The 27,325-nt window shown below is 38.1% G+C and overlaps 2 protein-coding genes across 2 annotated transcripts; both read right to left on the bottom strand.

The window, feature by feature from the left end:
• Positions 1 to 493: 493 nt before the first annotated feature.
• Positions 494 to 10,969, bottom strand: LOC146871575 (uncharacterized). Its single transcript, XM_085647170.1, has 6 exons — positions 10,903 to 10,969; positions 10,559 to 10,701; positions 4,567 to 4,737; positions 4,413 to 4,457; positions 1,464 to 1,553; positions 494 to 610 (listed from the first exon to the last, which is right to left on the bottom strand). The coding sequence occupies exons 1-6, from the start codon at positions 10,967 to 10,969 to the stop codon at positions 494 to 496; spliced, it is 633 nt and encodes a 210-aa protein (XP_085503296.1).
• Positions 10,903 to 27,116, bottom strand: LOC146871574 (uncharacterized). Its single transcript, XM_085647168.1, has 5 exons — positions 26,732 to 27,116; positions 21,636 to 21,752; positions 19,200 to 19,408; positions 17,087 to 17,234; positions 10,903 to 11,586 (listed from the first exon to the last, which is right to left on the bottom strand). The coding sequence occupies exons 1-5, from the start codon at positions 27,114 to 27,116 to the stop codon at positions 11,057 to 11,059; spliced, it is 1,389 nt and encodes a 462-aa protein (XP_085503294.1). The 3' UTR covers positions 10,903 to 11,056.
• Between the last annotated feature and the right edge of the window lie 209 nt (positions 27,117 to 27,325).

Raw genomic sequence — 27,325 nt, 5'->3', positions numbered from 1 at the left:
AACATTTTCCCATACAAATATGCACACGTTATTCAAATTACTCACCCATACATACAAAACACTTCACAGACTAGTACACACTTACCGCAACCTCCGCATCACATTTCACACCCCCACTGGACAACTCAGCTGAGCCAACCTCCTGATGACCACTGGTACCCACATCTGAAGAACCAGAGCCACTTGCATCACCTTCTTTGTTCTTGCTCCTAATCTACTTCACATGAGGGTTGCCAACTCAGTATTTGAATTTAGAAAGAAACAACAAATGAAGCTCTTCACATGGGCACCAGCCGGAGCCCACTTGCTCATGTGCACCAGGAGACCCTCCTGGGAGAGACGTTGGTTTAAAAGTACACTTAACATGACATAAAATAACATTGCATAGCATATGTGACCAGACATTTGCTGTTATCTTCAACTTCTTTATTTCAAACAGTTCATAAGTTAAACATTTGTGGGATACTGTATCTCCAATATGCTTGGAAGTTTGTTATCTTTTAATGCCACTTTCAAAAATCATGAAAGATATACAAGATTTTCTATGCACAGGAATGATGAGCTTTTCTGGATTCATTCCTAAAAGATGAAGGACAATGCCAGCAGGAATCTAATAAGAACATGGAAATGTGATTTACATATCTGAACTATTATGAATGGAGAATTACAGATCGTTAGTGAGTTTCAACAGGTCAACAATTATATGAAGTTAATCAATCAATCAATCGAAAAGGATGTATAAAGCCAAGCAAATCACCTGTTAAGGTCTCTCGGCTCTGGAGTTGATAGCTGCTTTGTGGAGAAAGCAAGTAAAGCACTCAGAAAAACAGAGACAATAGAAGGAGAAAACAGTGAAAAATGAGGGTACAGCAGGAGAAAGCACTAAAAACAATGGGTGAGATGAAGGCGAAAGCCAGAAAAAGAAGGCAAAAGTGGGGGAAAAGGAAGGAAAAAGCAGTCAAAATTATGGCAAAGCAAGACAAAGAACTGAGGCGGAAGCAGAGTGGTGCAGCAGCATGGGAGAGCTGGGCCGGATCTACATTGAGAGTATAAATGGTCTACCATTTTTTTTTTCGTTTGTACATTTATGAGTGATGGGCAAAAGTAGTTAATCATTATCTCTATTGGCACATATGAGTTAAATGATTGAGTGCAACTAAATTAATTGTTAGCGATTCATATTAATTCCAAAATGTCCACCTATTGCATTTATTTACCTGCTTCCTAGAATACTGTGATTATTGTAGTGCATGTGCCTGCAATTTACAATTTTAAACAATATTTGCCATTAAAACACATCAATTAATTTATAAAATGACAATACACACTGAACAACTATAAAACAATAAATTCTTTGTAAATAAGTTCTTCATAATGAAGTTTGAGCATTATTGAAAAAACAATTAAAAGAGGACTTTGTTATTTGGTTCAAAAACCCAAAGTAGACTTTTATATTTGCTTACCTTTATTCTTGAAATGTTTTGCTTCACTGTTCCAAAATTTTTGAATTCTCTCCACCAAGAAACGAACTGGAATGTTTCTATAATGTGATGCTAAGTATTGATAAAAGTATCATTGTGTGGCAAGAAATTATATTTTCTTTTGTTTTATGGTACTGCTCAAAGAAATCACATACTTTAAATAGACAATCCAATATTCACATCCTATGAGAGCACACAAACACACAACACTAATATAAACAATTGATTACCTTATCCCATGTCATTAACCCCTTCGATGCTGCGCAGATTCCGCCGCTGTGCTGGCGGAATCTTGCGCGGGCGTGGTCATGACGGAATGGTTCCGTCATGAGCACAGCTCAACCGTGGGTCATGACGGAACCATTCCGTCATGAGCACCGAAGGGGTTAATTGAGCTTTCCAAAAATATCTTATGAGATATGCTGTTTCCTGTTCATTTAATACATCATACAATCTCAATAAATAATTGCAATACAGGAAGAGGCCAACATATAATATGGGTCTTGATTTCTGCCATAATTTATATATACACTGTAGTAATGGAGTAAGTTTTAGTTCCTCTCCTTTATTGTATTTGACCCGAATACATGACATTTAAAGGCACTGAACAAATAAATGTCAACAAATTAAACATCCAGGTATAAATAAATAGAAGTCTAGCCAATGTTATTTATTATACAGACAGTAATGCTATGTAATTAGCAATGTCATACTTTAAAAACACTTTATATGCAATGTCACATCTTAAAGTTACAAAAATCTGTATCTCCAACCTTTTCTTTTGTAGGAGCTACCTATGTTCAATGAAAATCTTCCTGAGCTACTATTATTATTAGTGCTGTAATAGTGACCAAATCAGACAAGATTTACATTTGTTTCAATGCCATTCAAGACTGCCAGCAGTGATTACCGCAATGCATCAGCAAGGTTATTAGCAGTAATGCTAAAAAAGGCTTTATCAATTTGTCAGGCCTCTGAATGGGTAATACATAATAGCAATAATGTAATTCCCCTGGAACCAAAATAATAAGACTCCCTACGAATGCATGAGTTTTTACTCAAATAATACCTTTTAATATAACATAGCATGTAGATTTAAAAAACACGTGCAAGCTAAAGGGTATATTGTCGCAAAAATAATTGGTTGTATTGCAAATTCTAATGGAAATTTAAATGAAATTCACAAAACTTTTCTCAAAACATTAGCTTTGCATCTCGAATACACAGTTTTCAAAACTGGTATATATTTATTGAAACAACCAAGCAAAAGCTTCAAATTTAGTAGGCTGGGTTCCATACTGGAGAGCTATTTACAAGCAGCTGGAGAGCCACCACTGGCTCACGAGCTACTTCTTGGAGAAGACTGACATAGATTTGCACTATATATATATAGAGTTTGCTCTTCTGTTTTCAGTTTTACACGTGAGAATCTTGAGGACGGAAATACAAACATTATCAAAGTTAGTGTATATTATTATACAGTATGACACAAAACTTTACTCAGCTATGCTACTTTTCTTTGGTTAGTTTGAAGACTAGATTCTAAATCCCGAAGTCTATTTAAGAGCTGCTCTTATCTGCTTTTAGTAGTTAGGTTAAGATCATGACCATGGTAAGATTAAAATCTGTTCTTTCACATAAGTAAAAAAGGCATTCTTATGTCTATAGTAATAAACCAATATAGTCTTCTGAGTTGGGGAATATTACTTGTAAACAATTGTCAAATGCCATTATCCCAAAAAAGGGTGCGATTAAATTAGAAAATGTTATCAATTGCTATAAAAATTGTTAAGTGAGACATAGCAACACAGAAATCAGACTTTCGGGACCAAGCAAGAAAACCACAAATAGGTTGCCCTATGACACTCTACTGGCTTCTTATGTACAAAATGTCCCGGATAAAATGCATGAATTAATCTCAGCCAATGGTGATTACTCTGTACAGCATTCACCTTTTTTTGACAAAGCCATATGCAAATCAGTCTTGACCCTGCTCGAATGTAAACAATCTAAACCAAACTGACCTGGTAAGTACTCCTTAAACAGGAGCACCAGAACCTAGGACTTGTTTTGCTCTTATTGGGGCTCATCAGCCAGGTATAGCTTTGGTCCAGTGACACAGTGTGCGGGGAGGACCGATAATGATGTACTGTGATGTGGCTCGAGTAGTTAGCAGTGGCTGAGAATAATTCAAGCATTACATCCATCTCGTTTTTGTATAACATCTGTTTTGCCAGCTCACACTATATATGTCTCTCTTTATATGTCTGTCTCATATATCTAGAAGTAGAAGCTGGGGCGAAAGGCAGAACAGGTCTTGGAGCATTATTAAAGCAGCTGTTTAAAGCAGGAAAAGGACCATTGCTTTTGTTTCATCTGGTATTTTTTTTTAAAGCTTACAGTGACAAGCAGACAGAATATTGTTTGCACTGATTAGAAAGAAAGGCTAGTTTTTTTGCATGTATCTTCACTTTCCAAGCTACTGCAATATTTTTAAAAAACTGACTTGTATTGCACGGCTGACACTATCTGTTTAAAAAAAATATCAAACAGCTTTTTTATATGTTTAATTTTTCACTACAAGTTTAATTTCTATTCTTCCTCTTTTCAAACATGCTCGCTCATATAAAAAAACTATGCAACAATGTTTTAAGTGGTGTTTGGGAAAGGTGATGGTGGTACAATGTATTTTACGTGAAAATGTACCCCCTTGTATACCTGATAAGTATTTTGCAAGTCACCTCGGAGTTCCATAACTTTATAAAGGAACTTGGCCTTTGGCATTGTTCCTCTATATGGTTATGGGACATCTTGGTGACTTGTAATATTATTATAATGTACGGCAGCGTTAATGTTATCCCTTATATGTTCATTAGTTTTTTTTAAAGTTGGACATAACTATAGTGAAAAAAATTGATGAAATGCACTTACATCTCTTTGCTCAGAAACTATTTGATAAATCCGCGCATTAAGCACCTAGAAAGTAAAGATATTTCCATTAAAATAATAGCATTTAATCTCATAATGTTTCAGTTTATCCGTAAGTAGCACAGTGCTTTGTACAATAGTTTAAAAATTTTCTTACATCATCAGTGAGCCAGTTTTCTGATCCATCTTGAGTCTTCTGGCTGTGGTTCGTTTGAATGTGAATTGGACAAAGGCTCCTCAAGCCCTTTACATTTATTGGGTTGTTTCCTGCTAGGGCTAATGTTTTTTCTTCATCACCATCATCATTTAAAATTGTCTTCAGAAATTCCTTTTGCAGAATAAAATGTAATAGTTAAATATTATATTTTAGGTTGCTTTTCTAACTGGTATGGATAATGATAGTTATACTATCACATTTTTATTGAAGTGGGTATTTAAAACATGTTTTATTCTAATAAATATATGCTCAAATATACAGAAACATAATCATATAAATGTTAATATACATGCATACATACTTATGTGAGGGGTGTGTAGACGTACCAATATGGAAACATCTACATATTGATATCATGTAATCAAGGCCACTATTGGTGCCCAAAACGCGTCATGGACATATACCAGCAAAATAAATGCACTTACCAACTTGGAGTCTGTGCCAGATAATTTTTGTCTGATAAATACAGGATAATATATATATATGATTAAGGTGCAGGTGTGCACAGAAACGCGTCAGGGGTTTTAAAATGCAGGTCTGGTGAATCGCTTCGTGTTTGAAATAAAAGTTTGGATAAACTATTTCCTGTGGAGTGCTGCTTTAAAGCGCGGAGGTCCTTGGGAAGATGTTACACACGGCTGCTCCGGCCGTGGAAGCATGCACCGCCACTATCACTGGAAGAAGGTCTGTGTGGCTGTGATTATCACAGCCTGTTCCAGCGCAGGAAATCTTAACATTTTGAGGCGATTAAGCAGACCTGAAGCCCACCGGAGGGCTGCGAGCATAATGGACATTGACATTGGCAGAGAACAAAGGTGTTTTAGCAACGGACCCCACCAAGGGGGAAGAATCGGGACTACCGCGCCCAGCATGCTTTTCACCAGAGAAAACATGCATTTGAAGGGGAAATAATACGTGGCAATCCATCTCCGTTTGTTACAACATGCCCACCCTATGATTAAGGTGCAGGTGTGCACAGAAACGCGTCAGGGGTTTTAAAATGCAGGTCTGGTGAATCGCTTCGTGTTTGAAATAAAAGTTTGGATAAACTATTTCCTGTGGAGTGCTGCTTTAAAGCGCGGAGGTCCTTGGGAAGATGTTACACACGGCTGCTCCGGCCGTGGAAGCATGCACCGCCACTATCACTGGAAGAAGGTCTGTGTGGCTGTGATTATCACAGCCTGTTCCAGCGCAGGAAATCTTAACATTTTGAGGCGATTAAGCAGACCTGAAGCCCACCGGAGGGCTGCGAGCATAATGGACATTGACATTGGCAGAGAACAAAGGTGTTTTAGCAACGGACCCCACCAAGGGGGAAGAATCGGGACTACCGCGCCCAGCATGCTTTTCACCAGAGAAAACATGCATTTGAAGGGGAAATAATACGTGGCAATCCATCTCCGTTTGTTACAACATGCCCACCCTATGATTAAGGTGCAGGTGTGCACAGAAACGCGTCAGGGGTTTTAAAATGCAGGTCTGGTGAATCGCTTCGTGTTTGAAATAAAAGTTTGGATAAACTATTTCCTGTGGAGTGCTGCTTTAAAGCGCGGAGGTCCTTGGGAAGATGTTACACACGGCTGCTCCGGCCGTGGAAGCATGCACCGCCACTATCACTGGAAGAAGGTCTGTGTGGCTGTGATTATCACAGCCTGTTCCAGCGCAGGAAATCTTAACATTTTGAGGCGATTAAGCAGACCTGAAGCCCACCGGAGGGCTGCGAGCATAATGGACATTGACATTGGCAGAGAACAAAGGTGTTTTAGCAACGGACCCCATCAAGGGGGAAGAATCGGGACTACCGCGCCCAGCATGCTTTTCACCAGAGAAAACATGCATTTGAAGGGGAAATAATACGTGGCAATCCATCTCCGTTTGTTACAACATGCCCACCCTATGATTAAGGTGCAGGTGTGCACAGAAACGCGTCAGGGGTTCTAAAATGCAGGTCTGGTGAATCGCTTCGTGTTTGAAATAAAAGTTTGGATAAACTATTTCCTGTGGAGTGCTGCTTTAAAGCGCGGAGGTCCTTGGGAAGATGTTACACACGGCTGCTCCGGCCGTGGAAGCATGCACCGCCACTATCACTGGAAGAAGGTCTGTGTGGCTGTGATTATCACAGCCTGTTCCAGCGCAGGAAATCTTAACATTTTGAGGCGATTAAGCAGACCTGAAGCCCACCGGAGGGCTGCGAGCATAATGGACATTGACATTGGCAGAGAACAAAGGTGTTTTAGCAACGGACCCCACCAAGGGGGAAGAATCGGGACTACCGCGCCCAGCATGCTTTTCACCAGAGAAAACATGCATTTGAAGGGGAAATAATACGTGGCAATCCATCTCCGTTTGTTACAACATGCCCACCCTATGATTAAGGTGCAGGTGTGCACAGAAACGCGTCAGGGGTTTTAAAATGCAGGTCTGGTGAATCGCTTCGTGTTTGAAATAAAAGTTTGGATAAACTATTTCCTGTGGAGTGCTGCTTTAAAGCGCGGAGGTCCTTGGGAAGATGTTACACACGGCTGCTCCGGCCGTGGAAGCATGCACCGCCACTATCACTGGAAGAAGGTCTGTGTGGCTGTGATTATCACAGCCTGTTCCAGCGCAGGAAATCTTAACATTTTGAGGCGATTAAGCAGACCTGAAGCCCACCGGAGGGCTGCGAGCATAATGGACATTGACATTGGCAGAGAACAAAGGTGTTTTAGCAACGGACCCCACCAAGGGGGAAGAATCGGGACTACCGCGCCCAGCATGCTTTTCACCAGAGAAAACATGCATTTGAAGGGGAAATAATACGTGGCAATCCATCTCCGTTTGTTACAACATGCCCACCCTATGATTAAGGTGCAGGTGTGCACAGAAACGCGTCAGGGGTTTTAAAATGCAGGTCTGGTGAATCGCTTCGTGTTTGAAATAAAAGTTTGGATAAACTATTTCCTGTGGAGTGCTGCTTTAAAGCGCGGAGGTCCTTGGGAAGATGTTACACACGGCTGCTCCGGCCGTGGAAGCATGCACCGCCACTATCACTGGAAGAAGGTCTGTGTGGCTGTGATTATCACAGCCTGTTCCAGCGCAGGAAATCTTAACATTTTGAGGCGATTAAGCAGACCTGAAGCCCACCGGAGGGCTGCGAGCATAATGGACATTGACATTGGCAGAGAACAAAGGTGTTTTAGCAACGGACCCCACCAAGGGGGAAGAATCGGGACTACCGCGCCCAGCATGCTTTTCACCAGAGAAAACATGCATTTGAAGGGGAAATAATACGTGGCAATCCATCTCCGTTTGTTACAACATGCCCACCCTATGATTAAGGTGCAGGTGTGCACAGAAACGCGTCAGGGGTTTTAAAATGCAGGTCTGGTGAATCGCTTCGTGTTTGAAATAAAAGTTTGGATAAACTATTTCCTGTGGAGTGCTGCTTTAAAGCGCGGAGGTCCTTGGGAAGATATATATATATATATATATATATATATATATATATATACATATATATATATACATATATATATCCACAACAGCTTTCGTGAAGAAACCCAAGCCTCTTGCAGCGGTGGGCTGTGGCGGGGACGCGAACCCCAAATCTCCAAACCAATCGTTATTTACTCGTTCCTGAAAAAACGATGCCACAGCCACATAATCCTTATCACAGCGTGTTTATTTAAATCTTATTTGGCCAGTCACTCGACGCGTTTCGGAGTTCAACTCCTTTGTCACGAGCTTATAATTGTCAGCTGTTTCTACACCAAGACTGACAACAATATAAGTTAACCGATGTTCCTATTTTCCTTAGAGGTGATCACTACACCACAAGATGGTGACCTTTTAGTCATAAGTAGGGCTAGACAGTTTATAAGTTATGGATTTCAACAACTATCTAAAATAGTTTCTTCCTGCCTGTCTTTACTTTCATGACAGGTTGAGGGTCTCTGTGCTACCATGCCAAACCATTTTGAAAGACGTAAGTCATTTATTTCTAGTTAGATAGTTAGATTGTGATTTGGTGTATGTCTTGTAAATATTTTGGAATAAGGGCTAACATATTTTTGTTATCTGACTCTCCTATAGTGCAACACGTTGATAATGGTTGATGAAGTGGTACTGTATTGACTGCTGTTTGCTTTTGCCATTGTTGGTTAGTAATAGTAGTACATCTATGGTGCAAGTTGTTACACTGATATGATCCTTATGAATACGTCACCATGAACGGACACATTACATTAGTTGAGTGCTCTGACAAAGTGATTAGTAATTATTATATGTATGGGTAAAATTGATAGATGGATGTGCTTCTCTTGACATATTTCAACTAATATTGATTGGTTCTTTAATACTGACATGATGTCCATGTTCCATTAAAACAGTGCATGCTCCATGTTGGATTTTTTTGAGAAACATCTACACATGCGGTTTATTGAACTTTGGGGTGTCAGAGACTTCTTTTGGGCTTGAACACACTCTTGGTTATTACACCCCGTGCGAAATTTAACATTAACTCGACTATCTCCTAGCATGGATTTTTTTTGTAATGAATGATATTGAGAGTTTTATTAGGGCCATGACAGACCAGACAAACATCTTCACTCTTTACTATTGTTTTGTAACTTGGTGCCTTTCTTTAGGATATATTCACTATGCCCACTATTCTCTGATGAAAGGTATAGAGTATTTACCCACATCCTGTTACTAGACAGTACAGCCTGTCTTTTTATAAAATCTACTTTTACCTACAGCTTTTTGAGATACATAGATGATCTAGACCCTGCTGGTGGCCTCTGATGGATTGATTCTTGCACCCCAATTGATTTACCTGATGTCCTGGAAGCCTTGGCGGTGAATCAATAGACTTCTACTGCATAAATAAAAACCTGGGATTTACCAATGATTTAGACTGGAAGAACTCTAGAGGGCCAGGACAAAACTGCCAAGCTAATCTGTCAAGGATGTGTTGCTGTTGGGCTGAAGAAACAAACTTCTTTTGCTCAAAACTTTTCACAAAAATCAAATGTGATTCAGCTTTATAGTACAGAGACCAATTTCTTGGAGCCATCATCAGACACAGTCCACAGCCATACCACCTGAAGGATTCTGAGCTCTGAATAAAGGCATGAGCACCAGTTCAGAAATCTTGATTTTGTGAAGGTGCAAAAGCATTTGCCAATTATAAAAGTTCTCTGGGTGCAAAATGATATTTTTCCACTCTGAGATTTTCATGAATAAACCAATGGCATCATGCAGATCTAGTTTAATGGCTATCCTGTATAGTGGAAACCTTTTTGGATATAGACTGTTGTCTTGCCCTGATGAAATATTTTGACTTCCATTCCTGAGACTAGGACCCAAGATTAAACCTCTTTCCATGTTGAACTTGGTTTCTGTATCCCACTGTCCACTATCTTGGGCAGCCTGAAATCATGAGTACGTCTCAGTGTTCCACTCCCAGTTGTTCCACATTGACAAGTAGTGTTTTTGTTAGCCAATTTTTACAAGGAATGTAAAGATTCATGTCTAAAGGCTGCCAAAAATAGACTGCTAAAATTTTATTGTAATTGTATTTATTAAAATGTACTTTCTGAATCTGATTTTTATTGTGTTTTCTTTTTAATGTATTACTCTTTTGGTGCAGATACATGCTTTAAGCTTGTCTGTTCTGTGTCATAAATATTAAGGGATTTAGATTTGGTAACTTTAATAACAGTGGGAGTTATACCCTGCTTAATCATAAGGTGAGTAGTCATCCACTTCAACTAATAATCATTGTTCTTATAGAAACATATTTACAAAAAGCGGTTTTCGATTATATCATAAGCATTGTTTTTTGTTTTAAAGAAATGCATCATTCCAGAATTCATCAATATTAGTCAATCATACCTGCGGCAGAGTATCAAACATAATCATTTTTAAATACTACCTTCCTTTTTCTATTCACCTCATCACTTGAATTGATCAGAAAATGTCCAACAGAAAACCTGTAAATCATATTCTCTTTCAATTTTTCTTTGTGTGTTAGCTCTTGCTTTAGTTCAGTTTTAATGAGCTTCATGGATTTCTTTCTGTGGTTCTCCTTTTCATCTACCAAATAAAAGTAGTTTTTATAAATATATGTTATAAAGTAATACACCTTCTCAAGTAAATAAAAAGGAAGTGTATGAATTGTTAATCGCATTAATGAGTATTGTAATGTGGGACTGTTGAATGACACTTCATACGTCATTTTTTATAGTTTTATTAATATAAACTCATGTAAAAATAGAATTTTATAATAAATCTTACCTGCTCCTTCAAGTGCAATCCTTCCATCAGAAAGTAAAGTGAAATTGGCTGATGTAATTTTCTTCATTTGTTTTTCAAATGTTTTGTTAATTTTTTCATTGTTTAAATGAAATAGAAGACGAACTGAAAATAAGAAATGCAACTCTTTCATATCTCAGACAAAGTAACGGTTCGAAGCAAGAGCACGATTCACTTGCTCAGCCTCAGCAGTGTTTATGTATCCAAGCAAGTCTGGAGTTAAAGCAATGCTCCTTAATTTTTCTTCTGCTCGTTTCTGGTTCTTTTCGTGAAATCGATCATACAAAGACAATCGTTCGTGTGTGCCAGATATGGGATGCGGTCTCTGATAAAATTCCGTCTCAGACATTTTCATGGATTCCATTGGATCATTAGATAATACATTTTTTAGCCAAGGAATTTCAATCTTCAGGGTTTTCTCTGTGGCTTTCTGGATATTCTCCTCAGTTGCTCCACATAGTCTTCCATCATAGGGTTGAAAGAATTGTTGCTCTGTTCGGTTGTTGGTGTGTCTAGCAACCTGACCAGCAATATCAGATATATAGATTGATGGTGGGTATAAAAAACTTAGCAGCCCATCTGCATGATCACGTGCAGATTCTTGCCACCACAGTGGCGAACTGTAATAAATGACGGAATGTGTGCAGCCCATGTGTAGAACACCTCCTGAAAAATAAGAAGCACATATTACACAATTTGTGTTTCTTCATTACTGTTTCAGCATTAAGAAAACACAACACATTTGGGGCTGCTCCAAATTTTATGTGATAAGATTTTAACAACATATACAACAATTAATAGTTCTATGAATGAGTATTATATACTTTTATGATGGAGATTGTTTTAAACTAACAAAACGTGGCTTTCTAATGAATATTGAACAAACACACATTATAACTGGAGCATTCAAGCGTTGTGCTAAGATGCAACCCTCATTTATACATTTCTATAGAATGAAGTACAATTTGTATTTTAATGGTCATGGATTAACTTAAAGATGTTAGACCTGCATAACATCATCTAGAATAACATTTATTTGAGCAAGAAGATCACAGCAAATGTGTTGCTTCATTTTGTATTCTATTAGGTGAAGATTTACACATTCTGAACCTATGAACAATAGCCTGACTTACATTATCATGCCACCCAAAAAATCCTTGATTTAGGTTGAGCAAACAGATTTATTTGCAAGTGTAGAATCATTTTCATTGTTCAGACAATGTTAATAAACACTCACATAAATGTATTAATATGGAAAATGTCGCAAGCATGGTTTAAATATATGTGTTATATAAATTTCCTCATTGTGGAAGGTAGGGGACTTTCAAATAGTATAATGATTTGAAAGTCATGTAGTAGTTTGCAGAGCAGGAAAAAGGTCATATCTTTGTTAGCAACGGGTGCAAAGACCCTACAAATTAAAGGTCATACATTATAAACTTTTTTCCTGATTGAAAAACCGGGCCAAAATTACAACAAAATGACCAAGCCCTGCAAACCATTTTCTTGCAACATTTAAAAGCACATGGATGCATCATATTTACATAAATAGAATGCATCCGTGAGCTTTTACCAGCACTAGTGCACAATTGGTTGTCGTGCACCAACACAGGCACCCTTGCGCCATGGTGCAAGGGTGCCTGTGTCACAGGGATAATTCCTGTTGTTGCTGAAACAGGACAAAATGAGGAGAAACAAAGGTATTCTCCTCGCTGGGGAACTCCTTTTCCTCCTGTGGAGCGGCATATAAAAACTGACGCATCCCGAGGTTTATGAAACCTTGTAAATCTGAAAATGCCTTTGAATTCATGGATTTAACATAGGCAAATCCACTGCAACAAACATGGTACGGCCCATCGCGCAGAGTTATGCGTGAAAGAAGAACATATTTACAAGTTAAGGAAAAGCCACGCATCGTGAATTTGCTTGGCAAAGTAATATAGGCCACCACACTGTGCCAGCATCGTAAGAGCCTTGTAAATGAGGCTCATCATCTATCTCCAAATGTTGAATTCTTTTTTTTAAAATGACATTTACTTTTTGAAAAAAATGAATGCATACATAGATGTACATCTACCAAATGTATTCATCATACATATTTGACCTTTACATATTGCCAGAGGTATAATTTAAGATTATATATATATATATATATATATATATATATATATATATATATATATATATATATATATATATATATATATATATATATATATATATATATAAGTGAAGACAGGGTTCTGCTTGCACACATTGCTATGTTAGCATAAGCGTATTAGAAGTTTAAACGCAATTTTGCCACTTTGCCGCTCTTGCACACAACACTACATGTAACTGTTGTTGTAAGTTAAACTGCTTGCTTTTCTTCACATGAGAGCGGTCTGTTTTTCACATCCCTAGACTTACACCGCGACCTTAGTCTGTACACTGTGTGCAGAAGTCTTCAAGGTCATAATAACAATGAATGCTCTTGATTCAGGTTGATTGGCCCCTGCTCGAGACACAACACGCACACAGCTGCTACAAACTGAAACTCAAGTGCCTTTAATATTACTTTGCATGCATGATTCGGGCACTTGGAGAAAAAACCTTTCCAGTGACAGAGAGCTTTGCTGATCCTGAGATGTGATTCACCTCTGCTGATCTTGGAGGTATGGGGTTCCCCATTTAAACCTAGAGACCTTCTATTATCATTATAAAACCTAGCTCCTAGCCAGGTGAGGGTGGTACAAAAGGCGCTATACGACCTGTTTCCACTACCATTGTAACATGATTTCTCCCTTTGGGTTTTATGGATTTGTAACAATGCTGATTGGTTTCTTTCTAATAATTTTCCTGCTTGTGTTAGCCAAAACACAGCATCTTAGAGCACGTAGTTAAAACTAAACATTTTAAACTTTTCCATCTCTCTGATTACTCATGTTGTGGACTGTTATGAGAATAAAAATGAAAGAGTGTTCTTGATTCCCACCATTCCTGAGAGTACCATAACTCACTAGTTCTGGGTTGTCTAATCATTGGTAGCTTCGCTGTAGTACGGAGAACGAATAAAGACACTGATGCTAGTCGGATTGGTGTTCTGGGTACTGAGGTGAGTTTTTTGGTACATCACAATTCACTGAGGTCCTGGTTTCCAGTGCATATTTCTGTGTATGAGCAGAATCCCAGCAAAATTATGTACATTCTTCCTCGCATCCACACTCCATTGATGGGTGACACGCCGGCACCAAGCACCACAACAATTCACAGCAGGGGCTAACACACATTTATGGATGTGCGAAAGAGGAATTTCATAAGGCGTCTCCACAAGATGCAGTTGTAGGTGCAAAAAACAAACTATTTTGTGGTTATATCTATATATATCCTCAAACTTTGCCGGGTGCAGTCTCCAGCGGTGGTGAACCGCTACACAGTAATCCACAGGGGTGAACAATTCACGTTCAAACAAAACGAGTGCACTCACGGGTGAATTATAACAAAAATGCTTTTCATGTGCAAGCCTTCAAACGCTGACATGCATGAATGCGTGAATTGTTCGCCCCCGTGGATTTATATATATATATATACACTTACTTAAAAATCAGATATACGCCACTTTGCTGGTGAATTGGTCCTTGTGTTACTAATATTTAGCTTGAAAAAATGTGCGCTGCTTATTCTCTTAAACTTGCCAGATGTCAAGTCATGACTGGAGTTTATGATAGTAATGTGTAGCATGACCAACTCACACTGTTTCCATATGAGAATCAATGAAATATTGATGTCTTTTCACCGATTGATCTTGAAGAAGCTGTTATGGATTGTGGATTTAGATTTGTTAAAAAAGTTTGAATTAACACATTTTTAGCTTTTCATACATATAAATGATTACTTATTTGCATTAGTGCAAAAATATTTTTGAAACTCATATGTATTATATGTATATGATGATGTTTTTTTATACATTTAGTGACCAAAATCTATCAGTTGTAAGTACTTATATAATGTCAGAAATTAACATTGATGTTTTTTAAACTCTCCAACCCCAGCTCCAATGACATCCCACCATCGCAAGCCTTGTGCGACTCCCTCGCCACCTCCTTTCACCGAAAAATCACCGACATCTATGACAGCTTCAGACCCCGGATGACCCCTGCCTACCACACCGCACCGAACCCACCGCACCCCACCGTCCACGACACCCTGATAACCTGGGCCAACGTAAGCATCGAGGAGACAATCAAGACCATGTGAAAAATCCACTCCGGATCCCCATCCGACCCTCTCCCGCACCACCTCTTCAACAAAGCCAGCAAGTCCACCGCTCCCCACCTGCACAAAATCATCAACCTGTCCTTCGAGACCGCCACCTTCCCTGAGATCTGGAAGCATGCAGAGATCGACGCCCTACTGAAGAAACCCAAGGTGGATCCAAGCGACGTCAAGAACTTCCGACCCATCTCCCTGCTTCCGTTCCCAGCAAAGGTCATCGAGAAGATAATCAACATCCAGCTCACCCGTCACCTCGAAGACAACAACATCCTGGACCCCTCCCTATCCGGATTCCGCAGCAACCACAGCACTGAGACCGCCCTCATCGCCGCCACAGACGACATCAGGACCCTGATGGACAACGGCGAGACGGTTGCCCTCATCCTCCTGGACCTCTCCCCCGCCTTCGACACAGTCTGCCACCTCACACTACGCACGCGCCTCCATGACGCAGGGATCCGTAACAAGGCCCTGGACTGGACCACCTCCTTCCTATCCGGCAGAACGCAGAGAGTCCGCCTCCCCCCGTTCCGTTCCGAGGCCTCCAAGATCATCTGTGGCGTCCCTCAAGGATCCTCCCTCAGCCCGACACTGTTCAACGTCTACATGGCACCTCTAGCATGCATCGCCCGCCAGTACGACCTCAACATAATCTCATATGCCGACGACACTCAGATGATCCTCTCCCTCACAAAGGACCCCCTCACCGGCAAATCCAACCTCCACCAGGGAATGAAGGCCGTCGCCAACTGGATGGAGGACAGCCACCTCAAACTGAACACAGACAAGACGGAAATCCTCATCCTCGGATCCAACCCCCCTGCGTGGGACGACTCTTGGTGGCCCACTTCACTGGGGTCACCCCCGGCTCCCACTGACCACGCACGCAACCTGGGCGTCATGCTCGACTCGAAACTCTCCATGACCAAACAAGTCAACGCAGTCTCCTCCACCTGCTTCAACACCCTCCGCATGCCCCGCAAGATCTACAGATGGATTCTGACCAGCACGAGCAAAACAGTCACCCAGGCCCTGGTCAGCAGCAGACTCGACTATGGAAATGCCCTCTACGCCGGAGCCCCGTCCAAGCTCATCAGCAGACTACAGAGAATCCAGAATGCCTCCGCACACACCGACCACATCACCCTCCACCTGAGGAACCTGCGCTGGCTCCCCGTCGACAAAAGAATCTCCTTCAAACTCCTGATCCACGCACACAAAGCACTCCACAAAACCGGCCCAGCCTATCTCAACAGTCGACTCTCCTTCTACGTACCCAAAAGGAACCTCCGCTCCGCTGACCACGCCCTGGCCACGGTCCCACGCATCCGGAGAACCACTTCCGGAGGCAGGTCCTTCTCACATCGCGCCGCCAAGACCTGGAACGCCCTCCCCCTTAACCTGCGACAAACCGAAGACCTGCTGTCTTTCAGGAGACAACTCAAGACCTGGCTCTTCGACCAGTAACAGCACCCCACCCTCCCCCCTCCCAGCACCTTGAAACCCTACCGGGTATGTAGTGCGCTTTACAAATAATGTGATTGATTGATTGATTGATTGATTGATTTAAATGGGAATATTAGACACTACTGAAATTGAATAAAGGTATACGAAAAAAAAAACATGTAAAGTTATCAATTGTAATTACATTTTTTCCCAAAAGTGCATATTAAAAAACAAAAGCAATTGCATTAGTGTAAAATTTTAAATTAAAAAAGGCTGACACTGGCATATGTTATAAATATTTCCTGAAACACACCAACACAGACTGTTAATTGATTATTATATAACTTTATGCCATGGAAATAAGAAACACACAACTCTCCCATCATTCTATGCGAACACAATTGTTTTATAATACTGAGGTTATATCACATAATTGCAACTTAAATATTTTATTTATATATCATACCTCCGGTTTTCTGTAGTTTTGTAAACATCTTAGGGTAAATTTCTTTATAGAGGACAAGCTCTTGAAGCCTGTTTATGAGATCTGATTGTGATCCAATTCCAGAAACACCCAAACTTTGGCACGCATTAATCAGTTCATCATTTGTAGCCTATGAAAATACTGTGTGTTAAGACTAATTATAATAATGCAAATCAACTCCAACAACCATAATATAACAGCTAATTGTAATAAAAATATTTTAAGGAGTTCATAAACATGTGGTTGCTTTTTTATATGTCCCAAAGACATATTACCTATAACACAATGCACTTACATTTATCCTCTTCAGATTGTAATTTATAAATGCACAAAATTTTAATTGGTTCAACATAGAACAAAATCAAAAAGAATCCTTCAATTAATAAAGATGTATTTCTTGAATTGTAAATTGCTTTTAAAGTTTTATGCCGTCATACATGCAGTTTGGATAAAAGCAAATTTAGCTTAGAAGTGAAGTCATTTAAAGAACTGCCAATGCACCAAGGTCAGAAGAAGAACAAGGCAGACAAGTATTGTGGCAGCCACATCTGCTTGTGCATCTTTGCAGAGTGGTGCATACATAGATGTACTCTTTCTCATAGCTCCCCTTCATATAACACACACATGTAATATGGTAAAGGCACAATGCAGAGGATCAACAAAATTCTTCCAAATTAATAATCAGAATTAAAATTGAGAGTAGGGTACACTTCATGTACATTTCACATGAAATCCCTAATATTTCTTCATTTGTCAATTAAGCTTCCTTGTATAAACCTGAAAACCTATTAGCAACAAACATCTTAAGAAAAAGTAGTATAACCTGAAAGTATGTAATATCTCTGAGGACAGCCCGTGGATCCATCATGGAGACAGAAATTACTCTGTCCCTATGGTGGAGAGGACACAACCTAATTCCCACATGATTGCCAAGCAGTTGGTCATGTATAGAGGCATTAGCAGGATGCATATTCATGGTGGCTACTGCCAATGCATTTTACAGTTTGCTACAGGGCTATCTGGCAATGACACAGCCCTGTAGCTAACAGTATTAATTTTTTTTTTACAAAACGAAAATTTAAAGTGGGATTTGCTTTTTAAAAATAAAAAATCGAACACTCTCATAATGTGTGAGTCTTCTCCCATGGCAGAGGTAAGCATTACAATGGTTTTATTTGCCCTTACCGCCTGGTTTTACCTGCCGTTGAACATCAGTAAAAAAAGTCACTCCATGTCTGCCCACCTAAATTGTGCTGGCAGACATGTTGCCTTTTCTCAAACGGCCCTCACTGCACAAGTCAGTTGGAGAAGTTTTGCCTATGGCAGAAACAGAGTAGTCTTTGCCCTGGCCAAACATATGGTCTAACAGCAATTAAACTTGGTGGGCAGAACACTATATTAACAGGGAGGGAACTCTGTCTGCATTGAAACGAAATACCCTTGCCACCAATGTATAACTCAGGCCCTAAGTCTTTAATGGATGTAGATGTTCAATTAGATTTACAATTGTAGACGAAACCCGGTGACTATTACTTACAGTGGTCATCAAATAACAGGTAAAATGGAAAATAACTTTTGTATTGTTGAAATAAAGAAATATTTTTATTAACTAACACTTTAAACCTCATTCCCACCACTGCATCTTCTAATTGCAGTTCATGTATTGATTTTTTCATAAGGGGCTAGTTTTACATTTAACATTTCTGAGCTGTACCTGCTAGACCCTCAATTGCACTAATTAGCTCATAGTTGAACCTGTGATTAAAACCAGCTTAATAAAATATTTTAAATAGCTATGGAAATCATGTAAGAGATACAATTATCCTGCATTCTTTACAAAAACCATAAATCAATCTAGACTTCGTTGTGCCAGACACATAGATGAACTTTGAAACAATACATTTGTAAGAACCCCTTGAAACAAAGTTTTTACAATATGTATTACCTACTTTGTATGTAAATTGGAAAAAAAAAGAAAACATACACTGTGGAAATTATGATACCATACAGCACGATCAATGATTTTGATAAACCATATATACCAACATGTCAAGTCTCTGACTTTGAAAAGTCTATAACACATTTAAATTGATACCTGTGTTGATTCCAGAAGTAGCAGGATTTTATCTTCATTAATTGTTTTGTCTTCTTCTTTATTAACATTTTCATCTCTGCACCTCAATGGCAACCCTTTCTTCACTTCACTTTTTGGCACCTTAGGGCCCACCCTGGTTGCACTACCGACCCAAGGGACAAAGTTTGAGTAGTCCAGTTGTGTACAATAAGGGTTTTTCTGGTCATTTCCTGAAACATTAGTCGGCAATAACAAATATTTAATATAAAACAAACTATTTTCGGTTTATAAGAAATAATTCTAATCAAACATATTGCTTCAAGTTTATTATAACTCCAGTAAGTTATCATCTTGGTATAATATAGAAGATAAAGTCAAAATAGCAATAATTTTATTCAAAATGATATAGTTTTAATAACAGAACTGAAATGCATCCCACAGAAGACCACAGAAGAGCTAAAAATAATAATTGTTGTAGTGGTGCTTATTACAAATGAATTTAAAAATGTGCACAAATCAATCAATGAATCAATTAATTAATCAATCAGGATTTTTAGAGCAAGGTTAATCACCATGAGGGCCTCCAGGCACTAGGATCATGCTGCAATCAGTTGAAGAGCTATTTTTGACTTACTTCTGAATTCCACGAGAAAGAGTACTGTACGGTGATGGAAGTAAAGTCCATTCTAGGATGTGTCAACAACGTGAGAGAAGGAGCATCCTGTGATGCAGCTTCAGCAGATGCCGGGAGTGCGAGCAAGGGTGATGGAGGCAAAGCGCAGGTGTCTTGATGGCTGGTGGTAGTTCAGTGTGGTTGATAATGCATGCTGGTCCCTGGTCGTGGAGGCCTAATATGCATATATCAGCATCTTGAATTGGTATCTCATTTGGATGGCAGTCAATGGAGGTACCTGAGGTGGTGGATGATATCGGTCCATTTGGGAAGTCTGTGGATGAGTCAGGACACTGAGTTCTGGATCATCTAGAGTCTCTTTAGGAGATGGGTGGTGATTCCTGCGTAGAGTGTGTTGCCGTAGTAAAGCCAGCTGGTGACTAGTGATTGGATGGCCTTTTTCCTGGTATGTACGTCGAGCCATTGGAAGATCTTTCGGTGCATGTGCATGTGCATGGTGTTGAAGCTGAGGGAGGAGGAGGCTGTGTTGATCTGGCATTTCATTGTGATCTCTCTACCCAGGATGATGGCAAGATTATGGAGGTGGTCTTTTGGTGTAGGTGTGGGTACAAGTTCAACAGGCCACTAGGTTTCATTCCTCTGGGAATTGTTATTTCACAATATCACCAATTCTGTCTTGTCCATGATGAGCTTCAGGCAGTTGGTCGTTATACAGTCGGTGATGCTCGTCAAGCATTTGTGGTAGCTGGTGCTGGTGGAGGCAGGGTTTTTCTGAAAGCATGATGATGAGCTGGGTGTCATCTGTGTATGAAATGATGTTGATTCCATGTCTTCGAAAGGTGGAATGTAGCAATGACTATGATATATTCGCCAACATATAGTACTAAATTTTTGTTGTAATAGTGGAACTGCTTACAAAACCTACTAAAACGAAAAAAATGGTCAAATAAATTTCAGCATTACAAATGCCCTTTTTAATCACATTGTCGTTAACACAAAACAAAAATATTAAAAAAGAATTATATATTTCTAAAGGACATATAGCTTTGGACATTAAAGACCCTCATATAAATCTAATTGTAGAAATATAAACACATCAGATGAATCAATTGAAAAATAAAAAAATTATAAAAGAGACACTTCTCCCATGTAAAAGTCCTAATAACCCATTCGAATAGTAATCAAAACACAAGGTGTGCTAAAACCAATACTTGAACATGGATACACACTGTTTAAGATATCTGGTTCCATCGCATTATGCATCCCAAAGGGAAGACACAGTAGCCCAAGGTGTGCACTCTTCTTATTTGCTCCAAAATTATTTGTGGGGTGTGCATTTTTTTCATTAGACAATGCATGTTTACCCAGTTTTACCAATTCATAGCTCTACGTAGAGTAGTTGATAAATCTGCCTATTGTCTGTAGAACTACTGTTTGCATGTTAATGTCCAAAATACACCTGTAGAGTGAATTGTAGTAAATGTATGATGAATTTTAAGTTTACTTGACCCTTATGTTAGAAGGAATACATTCATAGCAGTATAAATACATCTCTATCTAGAGTTAACAAATAACATTTATGGTGAAATTTACATATATGGGACATGCATAGGCACCACTGTATGCGTACAGAGAATCTCACATTGAGATTTGCCTTTGTGAATGTTGCCCAAGGCATAGGATGCATGTTCTTGTGCTATGACATGTACAGTAACACTTATTGAAAATAGCAGCAGAGATCCAACCTTTATCTTGAAAAAACTATATTCTAAGTAGTTGTTTGAAATATGCATCTTATCAGACTAAAACAACAAAATACTTACCTTCACAAATGCCACTAGCAATAATTCGGTACTCTGTTTTTTGCCAAGAATTTTCAATGTCTACTTGCAATTCCTCCTCTTTTTGATCATGCAGTATGGGTCTTTTGAAAAGATGAACTGGGATATAAATTTAGAACATTATATTCAATGTTTCATGTATTAGTAGTTTTAGCACTGTACATATACTCCAATAGTGTAGAATGCATTATATTTATGTGAGGTCAATTCACAAAGAATGGATCTGATGTTTATGAGGATCAAAGTGTTCCTTAATTTCAGCATAGCCAAGAAAAGTTCTGGATAAGGGAAATGTTTTGTAACACCAAATCTTTTTTCTATCTAGCTTTAAAATCATAGTATAAATATTAACAACAAATGAGTGAGCATATTTTAAGGTTCAAAAGTCACACTCCATAAACTGACCATGTATATAGTTTTATTGCCAGGGTGAAACGTGCTTGACATGCAACATAAATTGCAGGCTGACCTTTAATAATAATAGAGAAAACTATGTTAAATGACCAGAATGAAAAGGTAGCATGAAATTGAATGACCAAGCCATTAATTAAACAATGATCTGTAATGCAAATTCCGTTTGATTGTATTTGTTAACAAATTTTATTGCTTTCATTTTTAAATTGATACACAAATAGACAAATTGATACGGCCAGTCAATATGAGTAGTGCCCAGAAGAGAGCAGAAGAGAGATAACTGACAGTGCTTCTTTCACAGAAAATTGTAGAATACCAGAAATAAGAAGAACTGAGAGTTTATACTATTAACAATGGCTTTTGGGAAAATAAATGATTACTTACTAGGAATATCAAATGAAAGCTTCCAGTTTGCATCACCAACTAAAATTGCTGGATGGTGTCCACATCTAATGCAATAGAAGTCATAAGAATACTTCCTCATTGCTGAGAAATGAAAGAATGCCTTTTTAAGAGTGTCATGATGAAATTTCATCCCCATGAAATCTTCCATTGTAGTTAAGAAACGTCCAATTGCTGTGTGGTTCTATTGAGTATAAAGCATTGTGAATATTACAAACATAATCTGTTAGTATTTTTGATATTTTTTTAATGTAACCACAGACTATCACACTTTAATATTAAATAAAACAAAAGTAATGAAATGTATTAATTATCACGCACATCCTCACCAACATATTGAAGGATAATGCAAAGGTTTTTGCCTTTGAATTAAAGATAAAACTATTGCCTCCTAATAAGAACTTTTTGATCTTTAATGGTTGATGACACACAACAATCAGCGTCTTGATAAGCATGGTTCGAAGTATTTGCCAAACGCCTTTCTAACTTAATGCTTTTGCTTTATTAAAGAGAAAATAAAGTTGAATACCACAATCAATTTCCCCTAATTGTTTTCATAAAAGAGGGCTCTAAATCTATTTGGCTTGTAATAATATTGCTGGGAATGTTTATAACAAACAAATGATTCTGCAACAAGAGAGAAATTGATTTTTAGAACATTAAACTAAATAAAATTTTAAGTAGTTAAATTGTGTCTAATCAATTTATACATGTTGAATGACTAATTTTACAGAGGCTAAAATTACTATATTCAGTATTATCATAAAACCTATAAGCAGATGAACTAAACATATGTACAGATCTGCCAAATCGAAATTTCAATAGAGTACCAATGTTGAGTCAGAGGATGGGAATCCTGTCCACAGTGAATTAAGTGCACATGTAAACATATTGCAATCACTACAATTGTTATAAAGTTAAATCGTCCATTAATTTGGAAAAATAGTATTACTCCTCACAATGTAAAATGTAAATAAATGAGCATGTATTTGTTGAAGCCTTCAAATATTATCAACTAGTGAAAAAACACACACATACACAGAGGCACATATGCACACACAAGGATACATATACACAAACACACACACACACACAGTACCTGAAATGACGAGGTCATAAGAACACATAGAGGAATCGTCAAAAATGTCTTGTCATTAAAATTGTGAAATCCTGACGTATATTCTTGATACCGGACCGGGCTAGCACAAATTGGACAAATCTTTACATAAACATATATACCTGATTCAAAGGGAAAAAGCAAGATATACATTATTATACACACCCCTATCTTAAAAACCAATTATTCCATTGAAAACTGCAATCATAGATACACAGATGGGCTATGAAAAATAATAGGTCCTAAAAGGTTTTGAACAAGGGCATTTAAGAGCTCAATGAACCCTGATTTGTAACAGAGACAAGAGCTAGTAAGGATAATTAGGCCTGTATTATTATTCAGAAGAAGCAGAATGACATGATTAAATACTGCTCTGCCTATTTCACATTGGGTATTTTAAAAGAGCTACTTAACAGTGCAGTAAGTCCACACAGTAGAATTGTATGAGGATTTGGCGGTAGCAAATACCATAAAACCACATTCTTGCCATTTTCTGAGAGGGCCAATCATTAACCGCACTAGCCCAGATGACCAAGCAGCGTCCTGCCTATTCAAAAAAGCCACAAATCCTCGTTAGCTGTAGAAGGTACTATATAAATCCATTTGCAATACAATCCAAGATATAAACCCACAATAATAGTAATACCATAGACTCATCGGTCTAGTCAGTCAATTTTAGGTCATACAGGCTGTATAAAAATTCACTTTCATTGCTTGACACTCTTACACTCACATAGAATGAAACTGCTAGGGGTCATGTCCCTCCCCCATTACTAAACCAGTCTGCAACAATTAACCACCCATTACCTACTAAACAGGTGTGGAATAACTAAACAGCTCTGCCACATGTCATGGGCCTATATAGGAGTGTAATATAGAACACCACTACGGGTCAGACTGGCTACATACAACTGCTCCTTGACATCTCACAATGACAATCAGATGTTAAATATTAACAATATTCATCCCAGCAGATCTTCCCAATCTTCTCCTTTAAAATATGCCTAATCATGATTGTATACTTTAAACAAAATATTTGAAGATGAATATTGTAGTACATTAAACAACTAATTAGACTATAAATATAAGAAATAGCAGAAAGGGGCCTGCAGAGCTGTTCATTGTGCGCTATGCTACACCTTGTTTTTGTGTGTCCTATTGCTAATTAATTGAAAAATACTTTTGTTTGTGGTATTCATCTTACTTTCTGTGAGGGGTATAGTGTTTTCTGAGAAGTGGTGTATATGCACACTTAACTTTGTATAGAGCACAGTACCAAAAAATCGTCTCTGTATAGTTTCATCACCCAGAACGGCTATAGTAGTTTTCACAGTGCTTAGAAAAAATACTTTTAGAATATATGTAAAACATATTATATTCATTACTCTTATGTTTGGATAGGGATAATTAAAGCAAAACACCTTCCATACAAATATTAGTTAACGTAACTGTATGTGTTTTGAGATTTCTTACACCAAGTTAAGAGTGTGTTAGTGTATGTTAAAAACCCCTCCTGCTGTACCAAATGGCCTCTAATCTTTTCTTTAATGAAACTATGGTTTTATAGTGACAGTGGTCTATCAAACTTTGTGACTTTTGGATAAGTTCATAAGATCCATATTATGGACCTTACTTTAGAATTATTGCACTGATGCACAAAAAGGAAGACAGGGCACATCTGCATCCATCGTTTGGAGTACTAGCATAGTAGTAAATAGTCTGAAGGGTATTTGCTCCAAAATAACATTTTGCACCAGGCTATATCTTTAAACAACCAGTTTTCATACTATGTTTGTTCATTCATACCATTTAAAAAATGGAACTAACATCTGGGAAACAAACTTACTCCATTTATTAGCAATATGTTATTTATGGACCAGTAATTTTCTGTTTGAATGTATGTCAATTCTTTTACGGGAGCAATCAAAGTTCCCATGTGTAGCTTTCCAATAAACAGATATAAGTTATCACAACAAAGACTTTCCATTTAGACTAAATTTCACTGCTACACCAAGTTGATGTTTAATGTACTCACTATAAAGAAACAAAAGATACCATGAAACATGTTCATGACTTACCATTATATTGTGAAAACTGTTCTCCAAGATACACAATAGCGTCAACATTTTCCAAAGATGGATGTGAAGGCCTTACCATACTTTCCTACTGCAGGGGATTTTAGCATTTTTTAGATAATTTCGTTAACCAGAATGCTTTTTCTAAACAGCCTATGAGTTTAGTGACATCATGCCACTGACCAGCACCACCTTTTTGAGAACTGTTCACCACCACTGGATTTACTGCATAGTAGCAGTAAATTGGGAGTCAAATTTACTCTGTGGTAAATATGCCTCAGTACAGTGCATCTCATTAGGACCTTGAAAGAAAAGAAAGCATTATAAAATATATATAATGTACCTATTATTTAAAAATATAAAAATCAAAAGGTTTGCTAAAACAATGTCAATGTGTTAAATTGCACATGCAAAAAGGCCATAAAATGATAAACTAAAATTCAATAACTTACCTAGATTGTACTAGGCACAATTCACAAGGGAGATGGGAAACCACGTTGACCTTAGGCATGCAAATGCATGCATTTATGATTATAATTGTATGTTTGTGTGTTTTTTAATACAAATTCACACTTGTAAATGACCTTAACTCCAAATAAAATCACACCAGGAGTATATAATGTTTAAGGTAGGTATTTGTGTAATCAAACTTGTGATATTGATGACAATTATGAAGCAATTCACACACTACATACAATTAAAGAATTAAAACTAACATGTGTACTTGACATTATAAAAACAGAGAGAGAGAACTTGGTTAGAATACACTAACATTTCTCAATGAACCTTTAGTGGAAGAATTATTACTGTTGGAAATCATATATTGGTCTATGAGAAAACATTAAGGTAGCCAAAATTATACATAAGGGCATAATATTGATGAATGCACAGTACGCATTATTGTATGTGATAGTTAGAAAGCTGAGCACCTCATGAAAGCTGCCAAATTCACATACTTCAAATAGTAATCTAATCATAACTATATATTCAAGAAATATTAGAAATTAGTGAAACAACATGAAGTGGTAGTTATGGTGACAGTAATTAAAACACAGTTATTTCAAACTCACCTTTATGAATCTTATACATGCCGTACACTGTTGCGTTTTTTGAGATTAATTTAGGTTCACCCAGTAATGGTGGTGTGGGGCCAGGGCAGTAAGGACAATGTTTTCCAATTGGAATGAAAGTTTGTGGAATTTTTGGGTCTTCCATGGTCAATTTTTCAGGAATGTATTCTGGAATACGCTTATTAGCATGTATGTATTCCACCATTTTTCTAACATGCATTTTGTCTGGTGGATACTCACTCACTTCCACGAGTGCTGCTGGAGACATTTCAAACTCTGAGTCACTGGAAATATCAAAACTGCCCTCTTTAAATATGTTGTCTTCTTCCTGTTCTAAAAGTTCATTTTCTAACAATTCGGGGCGTTCTTGAAATAGCCACCACATTGAAAGATATCTGTGAGTGCATATCCATGATTTGTGGCTGCCCTTACATTGGCAGTGCCATTGTCCTGATTTCATATCAAAAGTAACACGTGTCCTTAAGAAAAGACACCAGTAGTCCGGTTTGCCAGTGTATACAGAAAAATATACAAATCTTCCTGAAAAACCATGTTCTGAAAGAAACACTGGATATACTGCACAAACACCTGCTT

The sequence above is a fragment of the Triturus cristatus genome, chromosome 1_1 (assembly GCF_964204655.1).
Source record: "Triturus cristatus chromosome 1_1, aTriCri1.1, whole genome shotgun sequence".
In the NCBI taxonomy this organism is placed as follows: Eukaryota; Metazoa; Chordata; class Amphibia; order Caudata; family Salamandridae; genus Triturus; species Triturus cristatus.
This window is presented reverse-complemented; position numbering and strand designations above follow the sequence as displayed.